At 43.1% G+C, this 13,043-nt stretch overlaps 1 protein-coding gene across 17 annotated transcripts in view; it reads left to right on the plus strand.

The window, feature by feature from the left end:
- Positions 1-13,043, plus strand: part of CLASP1 (cytoplasmic linker associated protein 1) — a 267,247-nt gene that overhangs the window by 24,259 nt on the left and 229,945 nt on the right. For all 17 annotated transcript variants that reach the window (XM_038564898.1, XM_038564899.1, XM_038564902.1 and 14 more), the window contains exon 2: positions 7,550-8,029. In XM_038564898.1, the coding sequence (XP_038420826.1) occupies positions 7,835-8,029 (195 nt within the window). In that variant the 5' untranslated portion in view covers positions 7,550-7,834. The remainder of the gene's footprint in view (positions 1-7,549; positions 8,030-13,043) is intronic.

Raw genomic sequence — 13,043 nt, forward strand, 5'->3', positions numbered from 1 at the left:
GGGGCCATGTGCTTGAGCACAAGAGCTGGAAAGATGGGCAGTTGTGGTTGGAAAGTGGGATTGCAGAACATCAGGGAGCTGAGAGATGAGGAGTGGCTGCTGATACCTGAGAGCAGACACCTGGAAGGTTACAGGGCCAAGATGGCTGAAGAGAGAGGCCACTGAAGGGTGCTGAGGCAGGGAAGAAGGAAGACTGGGAGGCTGGAGGCCCAGGCCTTGAGCCAGTGACTGCAGGCCAATGAACAAAGCAGGGGCTGGCTCAGGGGCTGGCCGGGAGAGTGAGCGCTGGAACTGCAGGGTGTGAGCTCCTCTGCCCCAGCCCTGAAATTCCCACTGGGGTTTCTTTCCTGAGGCAGTGTTTTGTCTCCTTTCTCTGCCACCTGCAGCACCTTCTTAAAAACATCCTGCTTAGGACTCTCCTGATAGTGTTGCAGCTGTTGGCATCTTCCAGGCAGTGGGCTCTTCCTCAAGGGCCCTCACCAAGCCTTACGTTCTGTGATTTCCGGTTGTTAGCACGGTACCTGCTGGTCATGTCACACGCGCAGAGTAAATGTTCACTGAGATAATGTATTGGTTCTGAAGTGGGTGGGCTGAAGGGGGCAAGAGAAGGAGAGAACAGAAGGCACAGGTAGAGGGAGAACAGAGTTATTGCTGGCAGGGCAAGGCAGAGGGTGTATCAGACCATATTGTAAAAATCAATTACAGTGTGAAAACGGTTGTCTTACTGAGAGAAGCACACTGCTTTTTGACTTAATGTGAATAAATTCTGCTAATTTCTGGCTTCCGAAGTTGACTTTTAAAGTATTATGACTGCTTTCTACATATTTTCCAGGGAGATTTTCTTTTTTTTTTTTTTCCAGGGAGATTTTCGATGTGGTTATTCATTTTGTTGTGCTGCTGGTTTAAATTGTCCTTCTTGGTACTATGATATGGAATATTATATTATTAAAGCTTCCTAAGTTCTTTACTTTGTGATAGGATTTCTTGTTTCCTAATCCTCTACTTACGCCCCACATGCTTTGGCTGTTTACCATTTTCATTGATTAAGTTCTCATACTTTGGATTTCCAATGTGGTGGTCGTAGAGTATTGCAGTATAATGTTAAGAATACAGACCTTACTTAAGGCTAGGCAGCTTTGATTTTCAATTAGCTTTGAAACTCTGGGCAGGTTTTTGTTTTTTGTTTTTTGAGTCTTTCTGAGCTTCATTCCTTTATCTTTGAAATGGGAATAATGATGCCCACCTATGTCACAGGTATATCACTGTCTCACCTTAGCACACTTCTTCCACCATCCTTTCTTTGAATTACCACAGTTCTTATTCATACCCCTTACTTGGTGCAATATTCCACCTGTGAAATCTAAAGTGCACCCTGTGTTTGTGACAAACTTTTTGTGTATTTTATTCTCTCCAAGTAAGTTGGAAGCATTTTCAAGTCAAGCCATTGATTATAGTTATTTCTGTTGTATTTTCTGTAGTGAGTTGTGATATTCGATGAATCAATAAAAGTAATTGAGACTAGCCTGGGAATGGATAAAAAGAATACAAGTATATTCATCTCATCTATTTAGCCATTTATCCATTCTGCAGAGTATCCATTGAATGCTTATGTGTTAGTTAGATTGAAAAACATGGCCACAACATTTTGCAACTCCTCCTATTAATTGGTAGAGTCTATTTCCTCACACTTAATCTGGGCTGGCTTCATGACTTGCTTTGATCCGCAGAAGGTAGCAGAAGTGATTTGCAAGTTCCAGATTCTAGGCCTTGAGAGGCCTGGCACCTTCCTCCTTTCCTACCTTGGAATGCTCTAACCGCCATGCAGTGAGCTGAAGGCTAGGTTACTCAATGGTTAGAGATCATATAGGGCAAGAGGTCCAGCCAGTGGCCAGCATCAGTCAGTGTGTTAGACAGGTGAGTGATGCCATTCACTCTTGAACCCGAGTGAATCTGGCAGGTGATGACAGTGGCATGAATGATCCCAGAAGAGAGTTGTAGAAGAACCTTCCAGCTGGGCCCAGCCAAGCCACAGATTTATGAGAAATATTAACCTGTTTTGAACCACTAGGTAAAAATGGTTCTACTTGTAACTTCTTTTATGGAGAAGTCTCCAAAGCAGAGTTTATAGTTAATTTTGTTCTCTCCCACCCTTCCCCCATCCTCCATTGTTAATAAACTCTGTAGTTGTACACCTGAGTGCCAATAATAATTATGAGAATTAAGAGAATAAAGATAGGAGCTAATTTTTTTTGATTTTTTTATTTATTAGAGACACAGAGAGAGAAAGGGAGAGAGAGAGAGAGAAAGAGAGAGAAACAGGCAGAGGGAGAAGCAGGCTCCATGCAGGGAGCCAGACGTGGGACTCGATCCCTGGTCTCCAGGATCATGCCCTGGGCGGAAGGCAGTGCTAAACCGCTAAGCCACCGGGGCTGCCAGGAGCTAATTTTTTTTTTTTTTTTTTTTAAGATTTTATTTACTTGAGAGAGAGCATAAGCAGGGGTGAGGGGCAGAGTGAGAGGTAGAAGCGGACTCCCTTCCCCCTGCCTCAGCAGGGAGCCTGATGCCGGGCTCCATCCCAGGACCCCAGGATCATGACCTGAGCCAGAGGCAGACACTTAACCGACTGAGCCACCCACGTGTCCCAGGAGCTGATCTGATTTTTAAATAAGTGCCCTGTGCAAACAAACCCTTTCCATTCATCATCTTATTTAATGAATATAGAAGCAGTATTCTCCCCAGTGCCGCTCAGGAAGTGACGGTCAAGACTGGAGGCTGGGATTCTTGACTTTGTTGCTCTTTTCATTACCTCAGGCTCTCTAATTGTGTGTTTCTTCATTCTTGTTGAAGCTGGTATTTTTTAACTTCTTCCTGTTGGTCCCTAGCAGAGTTGGTCTATTGTTCTGGTAAACGTTGCTGTGTTTATTTCTGCTTTCCTGGGTACTGTAAGGAGAATGACTATAGGACTTTTGTTTGACCTCTTAACTGTTTTTCCCCCAGAAGCATAGACCAAATGATGTAGCAGGAAAAGGTTGTGGAGCTTGGACCCTAACTACTCTACTGGAGGCAGAGAACAGTGGTAATGTTGGGGAGTGGAAGGGCCCTTTGCAGTTGGGGAGGAGAAGTTTTAGAGGAGTTTGGGGCGTTTTTTGTAGAAATACCTGGAATGTGTTCCTTTTTTCTAGGGCCTGATACAATAACATCTAGTTGACTCCATGGCTTTCATGGTGAGATCTTGCTAAAGGAGAACACTTAGACTGATAAATTAAGAGGAGGAAAGGTACTTGGCTATTCTAAGGTACCTACCTTTTATATCATTTTTTTATTTCTCTTATTTTGGAATACGTATATAAGCAGAACTTTTTTAAAAACTTAGAAGTAGTGTTACATTCTGAGTAATTTTTTTTCTTCTTATTGAAGTACAGTTGATACACGATGTTGCATTAGTTTCAGATTTACAACATAGTGATTCCACCAGTCTATACATTATGCTATGCTCACCACAAGTATAGCTCCCATCTCTCTGCATACCATGCTGTTGATTGTATTCCCTATGCTGTAGCTTTCATCCCTGTGACTAATTCAGTCCAACATTTCAAGTAATTTATTTTTCTTTAGAGAAAGAGGGAAGGGGAAGTGCTGAGGGAAAGGGAGAGAGCGAATTCCAAGCCAACTCCCCACTGAACATGGAACCTGATGCGGTGCTCGATCTCACAACCCTGAAATCATGACCTGAGCTGAAATCAAGAGTTGGATGCCTAACCAGCTGAGCCATCCAGGGGCCCCCTGAGTAATTTCTAATATTAATAGTGCTGTCACCTGTATGATGCCACTCTCCGGAATGATGATTTCAGAACTGATGGTTGGATTGTGAATAGATAACTGTGCTGGTTTCATAAGCTGTCTCTGGGCAAGGGCCAAGTCCTGTTTACGCTTGTGTCCCAGTACCTTCCAGTTATGCCTTATGCATACCAGACCTGGTTTTTATTTGGTCCAGCTACAGGTAACCTCTGGGACCGTGGGTTCCAGGTTAACTTTAGACCTGTTTCCTTGTTGCACTCTTTCCTGGTAGAGAGACTGGACAGGATGTGGCTGCAAGAAAGAGATTTTTACCTCCTCCTCCTGTTTGTTTATATTCTATTTTCTGCATTTTTTAATATAATGTTTTTATAATTCTGTTGCTATATGAAATTTTGCTTGTATTCTTGTTGGTTTAGGAAATTCCTGGGGGATACAGGGAGAAGGACACATTTATTTACTTGGGTCGCTAAAAATATCTCTGAAAGGATACACAGGAAGCTAGGGACATTATTTTCTTTTAGGCAGGGAAACTGGGCAGCTGGGGGGCAGGAGTGGGAGGGAGATTTTGCACTTTGGTACCTCTTGAATTGGGACCATGTGATTGATACTCCCTGAATGCCTTTGAAAGCAGAGATGGAGAAAATGCTCCAGAGCATAGGAAAAAAGGTACCCCAAAAATCCAGTTTAGTAAAAATAAATAGAAGGGAGGATTATCAGTTACTTTTTATTTTTTGAATTTAAGGAGAAAAGAGAGAATTCAGTCTGCTTAATGCCTTGGGGCTTCCAGTGTCTTTCATTCTCTGGAATCCGTACATAGGAATTTGTGACCTACTTTTGAGTATGTTAAGCCTTTATTGCATACTTACCTTCAAGAAGCATATACTTTTGTTTTTTTTTTTTTTTTTTTTAATTTTATTTATTTATGATAGAGAGAGAGAGAGAAGAGAGAGGCAGAGACATAGGCAGAGGGAGAAGCAGGCTCCATGCACCGGGAGCCTGACGTGGGATTCGATCCTGGGTCTCCAGGATCACGCCCTGGGCCAAAGGCAGGCGCTAAACTGCTGCGCCACCGAGGGATCCCAAGAAGCATATACTTTTGTTAGAAATCTTAGTTCTAACTGGAGGGGGGGAGCTTTTTAATAATACATATTTTAGTTTTTTTATTCTTATTTTTTAAAAGATTTTATTTATCCATTCATAGACACACAGAGAGAGAGGCAGAGACACAGGCAGAGGGAGAAGCAGGCTCCACGCAGGGAGCCCGACGTGGGACTCGATCCCGGGTCTCCAGGATCACACCCCAGGCTGCAGGCGGCGCCAAACCACTGTGCCACCAGGGCTGCCCCATAATACATATTTTAAAAATTACAGTAGAGACTTGAATGAACAGGATAATTCCTCTCCCAGCATTGGAGACTGTTTTCTTGTCTGTTGCCTCCTAGCTGAGCATGAAGTCTGACCTCTTTTCTCTGGGTGAGAGCAGAAGGCCAGGCTTATAGCCATAAGGGTTGGAATGTTGGGAGAGGCGACTAATTGGCTATGTGGCCATGGAAAATCAGTATCCTCAGTTTCTCCATCTGTAAAATAGGAATTTCAATGCTTTATACAGTTGGTTGGAGAATTAAAGATAGTGTATAAATCATCTAGCACGGAACTTGACACATCAAGTAGATGCTCAAATATTGTGTGATTATCATCGTTGGTTAGGATCTGTTGAATTTAGGTCCCTTGAAGGGTTAAAGGATAGGAGATTCTTTTCACTGGGAATGAAAGACAGATGTTTAGGGGAAGGTGGAGTGCATCCCTTATCAGCCAATGTATAACAAACCACCACAAACTCAGTGGCTTAAAACAACAATGGAATATTATTTCTCCTTATTCCGCTGTTTGGCTGAGTAGTTTTTTTGCTTGTCTCCTTAGACTTATTTGTGTAGTGGCAGTCAGATGATGACTGACATGGCTGAGTGTCCCTAATGAACTCATACTTCTGGCTGTCAGTTGGGGCATGTTGGTTCTCTTCTGCATGACCTCTTTGGTTCCAGGAGGTTCCAGGAGCTTCCTCACCATGTGGCAGGCCCAGGGCAGTATTCCATACGGCGAATTCTTGTGCTTATCAAGTCTCCTGCTTCCTTTTGCAGTTGCTGATTTGCCACTGGCCAAAGCAGGTCACAGGGCCAACCTCAGGTCACTGTGGGAGGGGACTAAGGCTCCACCTTGGTAGGGGAAAAGAAGCAAAGAATTTGTGCTTCTTTTCTTCCATTTTTAATCCTCAAGCCCACCCGTATTTGATTTGCTTCTTGGGCTAATATTGGGCCAAGAAAGAAAAGGTTCTGTTAGTTTGTTTCTCCAACCTTCCTATATCACTGATGCTTCTTTGAGACCAACATAGGAGCTGATTAAGAAACTGGGAATATTTTGTTCAGATTCCAAATTGAAATGAAGGGTAATAGCTGCTTTTATATGTTTGAAGATCCTTCTTATAAAGGAGGGACCAGTTCCAGGCCAGGGTGTGGAAGTGACTGGAAAGCAGCTATCTCCTCTGCCATGTGAGATAGTCTTCTGGAATGCTGTCCTGTCCCCAGCCCCATGCATGTAGAAGATAGGTAATAGTGTGTCAGGACCTTTGAAAATGGGCCTTCCTCATTGAATAACTCGACTTAAATGATTCCTGTTGGTGTCAGAAGTCTCTGATTCTGGAACTTGGGAAGCACACAGTGATCTTTATCCTGAGAGTAGGGATGGATGAGGTGATGTTAGAAAGGGGAAGAATTACTCTGCACAGACTTGTCATTTTACTTGGTGTATAAGGTTCATATTTGCTGCTAGAACCCCTGAGAGCTCGGACTGACCGTTGGTGTGAGGAGCAGTTCTATTTAGTACAGTGTCTGGTAGGTGCTGCATCTTTAGACAGGTTTTCTCTGGGTCTGCTTAGGTTGGAGTGAAGGGAATCAAGAGAAGAAATTGGATGTAAGAAGTAGATGTGTACAGTTGTTCCAGCAGCTATAGATTAACTGTTCAGATTGTTCAGTTTGTCTAATGAAAACAGTTTTGGCACAGCTTTCCCATATCATGTATTTTGCCTTACAAAACACCAGGCTGTCATCAGCTAAGAATACTGTCCATAAGTGATCAGAATGTGAGCCTGTTCCCATTTCCCCCTCCCACCGCTCCCTTCTCTTTGTTGGAAGGAGGAGGAGGCAGGGACGACTACGACTCTTCACTCTGTTGTAAAGCTCCTGAAGTTTGATGGAGGTGCTGTCTTCGGTTCAGGCTCCCAGGCCAGCCACTTTGGTCAGTGGTGTTTCTGTGGAGCCCGCCCCATTTTCAGTACTGCCTTTTTTTTTTTTTTTTTTTTAAAGAAAACTCAATAAGCAACAGTACCTTCAGTCATTCACACGCAGAGTGGTGTTAGGTTTTTGGTGGGAAGCAAAATTTAAGCTACAAATAAATATGCTAACTGAAGCAGAAGATTGTTTTTGTGACTGGCTCATTTACAAGCTGGAAATTTGTGAAAAACATCAACCTACCAACTGTGTAGCCCATTGGCTCTTTGCTTTGGGCATCCATGTTCTTCCTGATAAAAATAATAATTATGTTATTCTGATATGGTTGCCAAGTGTTCATGCTTCTCACTCCACTTGTGATTATAAATGATTTTGCAGCATGGACTGCTTTGTCTTTGATTTAATGTTTCATAACATTTGGATATTATGTTATCTGTGCTGATTTGTTCTTCTCTTTCCCTTTTCAGAATGGACTGCTGAATTATGAAGAATTTCAGACCCAATAGTAGAACCTCACTCAGCTACTCACTCCTTTATCTCCTACTAGTTATTTAAATTGGACTTTTAATATCCTACCAGCTGCTCTTCAGACACACATGGTGCATTGTTGCCATTCCCCGGATTGCATCTTTGAAACACAGGCTCTTGGTAACTTTCAGCAAACAAAGAGGCAGCCTCCTGGGTACGTTTCCTGGGAGGGTGTCACCCTGACTGCCCTCTAGCTTCTGCTGGATCTGGATTTGAATTCCACCATGGAGCCTCGCATGGAGTCCTGCCTGGCACAGGTGTTGCAGAAGGATGTGGGGAAACGACTGCAGGTTGGCCAAGAACTTATAGACTATTTCTCAGACAAACAGAAGTCTGCTGACCTTGAACATGACCAGACCATGTTAGATAAACTTGTGGATGGGCTTGCTACCTCTTGGGTGAACTCTAGCAATTACAAGGTAAGCTGTGCTTTAGAAGGCACTTGAATAGGTAGCTGGGCTGCCTCGGTGGGTCAGAATTGGTCCTTATGAAAAAAAACAAAACAAAACTCGGGAGCAATCAACATGATTGCTGATTGCTCACTCGGGTTGAGACTTTTGGACATTTCATTCTGGAGCAAGTAGGATTTTCTTTAATTCTTGTTGGAGATCAAAAAATCCTTATGCTTTAGCACTTTGAGAGAAGACCAAGTGAACAGATAAAGAGAGGCTTTTATGTTGGAAAGTTTACAATCATTTGCAGCCTTGAAGTTAAAGTGAGTGTTATCTTGCACTGAATGGAGTCAGGAGATGTTGGTGAGTGGCCCTTCATGAATAGCAAATATCTTTGCTGATTTCCTGTCAGGGATGGAATTGGCAATAACATGTGGAGCATTTTACCTTCAGATCACTGTTTTGAAGTCAGACTAGGTACCTGGCCAGAGATGGTATGAGTTGCCTAGGTCTCTTCTGTGACCTATGTGTAATGGCCTGGAGGATATCCTTCAGGTTCTAAAGATCAAGGTGGGCATGTGCCTTTGGTGGGTAGGGGGTGCAAGGAGGGGTCCCAAGACCCAAATGAGTTGTGAAGGTTGACCATTTTACCATTCAAAGATTGAGCTTTCATGACTAAAAGCTAGACTGGACTTGTACTGAAGAGGTATCATTTTCTCTACCTGTCCCCCTCCTCTCTCTCTTTGTTTGCCAAGAGGGTGGTTTTTTGGGTCAAGATGGGGATGGAAAATTGGGCATTGGCATGTCTTCTAATAAGTAATATAGACATTGGGAAAGGGGCTCACAGAAAACAGAATCTCTTGTGCTTTTTTCATTGGCTCAGCTGAGGTAAGTTCGGACTTGGAAACTGGTACATTTAGATTTCTTTGTTTGCTGTGGTATAGACTCTTGTTTTCCAAATGCATTAAACCTTGGTCTTATCTAAGAGTCAGCAGGTTTTAAGGGTGTTTACCTAGGACCCTGATATTTTACTTAAAATTGCATATAAAATTTATCCTGTCTTTGAAAGTCAAGCTTAATTTCTGTTTCATTCATCAATTTATTGATTTAGCTGAGGGTTACAAGTGCTGCTTATGTGCTTGGCCTTGGTGCTGGATGATGGAAGTGTTACAGACATGAGAGGTGGTAGAGGATCTAGTTGTTCTATTGGTGAGGGCTATAAAGTCACCCTGTCTGTGATGGAATCACAGTTCCACCACTCTGTATTCACAGTGCAATGCTTTTGGATGAGAGTAACTGAAGACTGACTCATTGGCTTAAAACTGCTATAAGGAGATTGAGTAATTGTCTTTAAGAGTTTAAGAAGTCTACAGTAGCTAAGGCAATGTCCAGAGAGGAAGACTGTCTGCTTCTGTCTTTTACTTGGAGGGAAACCTTTCTCAGAAGCTCCCCAGCAGACCTTTTTACATCAGATTGTCCAGAATTGCTTTGCATGGCCATCCCAGCATCACTGGAAAATAGATGGGTGTCCATGATTGTTTTCTACCATCATGCTTGACCTCCTAATCTTGAGTCCAACCTCCTTTGAGTGAAGCATATGGCCATGTGAAAGAGGGGGGATATTTGAGTACTATTAGACTCCTGCTCAACAAATACTTGTTCCATGAGTGAACAAGCACCCCCTAAGTGTCCAATCCATTAAGGGCAGTTAATGAAACAAAGAGCTCTGCTCTGACCATAATATACCAACTGTGCAACATCAGACATCTGAATAATACCATACTTATGTTAATATGTAAAACTCACGTGTTATATCTTATGGGTTGAGAGAGGAAGTTAGGGATGGGACTCAGGTAATAGGGATATTACATAAGTAACCCATGAAGTCTGCTATACTGTGTGAGCTCTCTTAACCTTTCTCGGCTTCAGCTTTGGGCTTCATTTCCCTCATTTACAGTTTTGGGATAACTGAGTTATGATGAGCAGTAAACGAGACAGTGTATGTTGGTGGGAATGTATGCTGGTGTAGCCACTCTGGAAAACAGTATGGAGTTTCCTCAAGAAGTTAAAAATAGAGCTACCCTACAACCCAGCAATTGCACTACTTAGTTATTTACCCCAAAGATACAAATGTAGTGATCCGAAGGGGCCCCTGCACCCTGATGTTTATAGCAGCAATGTCCATAATACCCAAACTATGGAAAGAGCCCAGACATCCATTGACAGATGAATGGATAAAGATGTGGAATATACAATGGAATACTACTCAGCCATCAAAAAATTTGAAGTCTTGCCATTTGCAGTGAATGACGTGGATGGAACTAGAGGGTATTATGCTAAGTCAAATAAGTCAGTCAGAGAAAGACAGTTGTTGGGATTTCACTCATATGTGGAGTTTAAGAAACAAAACAGGAACATAGGAGAAGAGAGGGAAAAATAAAACAAGATGAAATCAGAGAGGGAGATGAACCATAAGAGACTCTTAACTCTAGGAAGCAAACTGAGGGTTGCTGGAGAGGAGGAGAATGGAGGGATGGGGTAACTGATGAGCATTAAGGAGGACATGTGATGTAATGAGCTCTGGGTGTTATTACAACTGATGAATCACTGAACTCTACCTCTGAAACTAATAATACACTATGTGTTAACTAATTGAATTTATATTAAAAAGTGCATATCTAAACAACAAAAAGTTAATGAAATAGCATATCAAGTTGTCCCACACCTGCCTGGTAACAAGCACTCAAACATTAATAGTTGTTATCAAGACTGGTTCCTGTCTTCAAGGAGCTCCTAGTCCAGGGGAGTGGTGAGAGAGAGCACTTATTAGCAAGCCAAGGGTTATGATATAGTGGGAGCAATCGCAGAGACCCACAGAATTCAGGGGGAAGCCAGAAGAATATAACACTGTCTGGCGGAATCCCAGGTTTGAAGATTGGGTAGTTTTTTTCAGAACAGCGTTTTCAGGGTCACAAAAGTGTGAACGATTAAGACTTGACCCTTCGAGATGTCATCTCTAAGGAAGACAGGTTGGTGTAAAGAGAAGTCAGGAAGACAGGATTAGCTACCAAGTTGCATATGATCACGGACAGGTCTCTTTACCTGTCTGTGGAGTGCAAGTGTTTGACCAGATAACCTCTTGGGAGGCTTCAAGCCCTAATCTCTTACACAACTTCATACTGATGACTTTGTGGTCTGGGCCATGTGAGATGGTTCTAATGTTACACGGTACTGAGCACCCCCTCAGCTCTCTGAGTGTGGTGACACCAGGCCCTCTGCATACCTGGAACCCGGAGCCTGGAACATAGAAGGTGCTCAGTGAATATTAATTCCATGAGTGAACTCAGGAGCTTAAGACTGTTCGGCAAGTAGTGGGTTGCTTTACCAAAATCTGGAAACTTACCTTTTAGGCCCTTTCTCCCCCTTTTAATCATAGATCAGGATTTCTCATTGAGCCCAATGTGCGTTTTAGGTTTTATTTGACATGTTTTATATATTATGAATTGAAAGGATTCACTTTATACAAAACTTTGCAGCTTGGCTTCTTGATTTTTTTTTTTTTTTTTTTTTTGAGGACTACAATGAAGGAGAGAAGGGAAACAATTTTAGGCTTTCAAAGTAGTAGGACTTGGGTATCCTTCACAGAGAATGTAGATGAATGTCAACACAGTCTCTTATTTAAAAAATGGTTGGCTGGAGCTTGAATCGTTAAACATTTGATTATTTCTTGCCTTGGTAAATGAATTTGTATTTGGCATTAATTGCAGTTTAGCAGCTACCCTTTATTGCTTAGTTACTATGTGTTTGGGATATTGCCTGTCTTAGCTTATTTAATCTTTGCAATGCCCCTGCAAGGAAGGTGGTGGTACCATGATTTCATGTATGAGGTAACTGACATCACCCGGAATTATGAGGTAATTCCTACCAGTGATTATGAAACTGGGGCTTCAATATGGGTCCCCCTGATTTCCTAGCCTTTGCTCCTTAGGGACGCCTGGGTAGCTCAGTGGTTGAGCATCTACCTTTGTCTCAGGGCATGATCCCAGAGTCTTGGGATCGAGTCTCACATTGGGTTCCCCATAGGGAGCCTGCTTCTTCCTCTGCCTGTGTCTCTGCCTCTCTCTCTGTGTCTCATGAATAAATAAATAAAATCTTAAAAAAAAAATAGAGTCTGCCATATAGTAAATATTTAAGCCTCAGTGGGCCGTATGGATTTCTTGCAATTTAACTAGTTTGGGCCATTTTGGTGCAAAAGCAGCCACAGGGAACATACAAATGAATGAGTATGGCTGTGTTCCAAAAAAACCTTAATTTATAGAAACAAATGGAGGACCACTTGGGTTCATGGACTATAGTTTCCAGCCCCTACTGGAAGTAGAAGCACCTACTATGTGTAAGTACTTTCTCTCTCTTTCTTTGCCTTTTTTCTCCTCTCCCCTCCTCTCCTCTCCTCTCCTCTCCTCTCCTCTCCTCTCCTCTCCTCTCCTCTCCTCTCCTCTCCTCTCCTCTCCTCTCCTCTCCTCTCCTCTCCTCTCCTCTCCTCTCCTCTCCTCTCTCCTCTCCTCTCTCCTCTTCTCTCTCCTCCCCTCCCCTCCTCCCCTCTCCTCTCCTTTCTTTTTTCTTTCTTTAGAATGTGGTGGGGAGGAGCAGAGGGAGAGAGAGAGAATCTTAAGCAGGCGGGGATGCCTGGGTGGCTCAGCCATTGAGCGTCTGCTTTCAGCCCGGGGCATGATCCTGGAGACCCAGGATCAAGTCCCACGTCGGGCTCCCTGCATAGAGCTTGCTTCTCTCTCTGCCTGCATCTCTGCTTCTCTCTCTGTGTCTCTCATGAATAAATAAATAGAATCTTGGGATCCCTGGGTGGCGCAGCGGTTTGGCGCCTGCCTTTGGCCCAGGGCGCGATTCTGGAGACCCGGGATCGAATCCCACGTCGGGCTCCCGGTGCATGGAGCCTGCTTCTCCCTCTGCCTGTGTCTCTGCCTCTCTCTCTCTCTCTGTGACTATCATAAATAAATAAAAATTAAAAAAAAAAATAAATCTT

The sequence above is a fragment of the Canis lupus genome, chromosome 19 (assembly GCF_011100685.1).
Source record: "Canis lupus familiaris isolate Mischka breed German Shepherd chromosome 19, alternate assembly UU_Cfam_GSD_1.0, whole genome shotgun sequence".
NCBI lineage: Eukaryota > Metazoa > Chordata > Mammalia > Carnivora > Canidae > Canis > Canis lupus.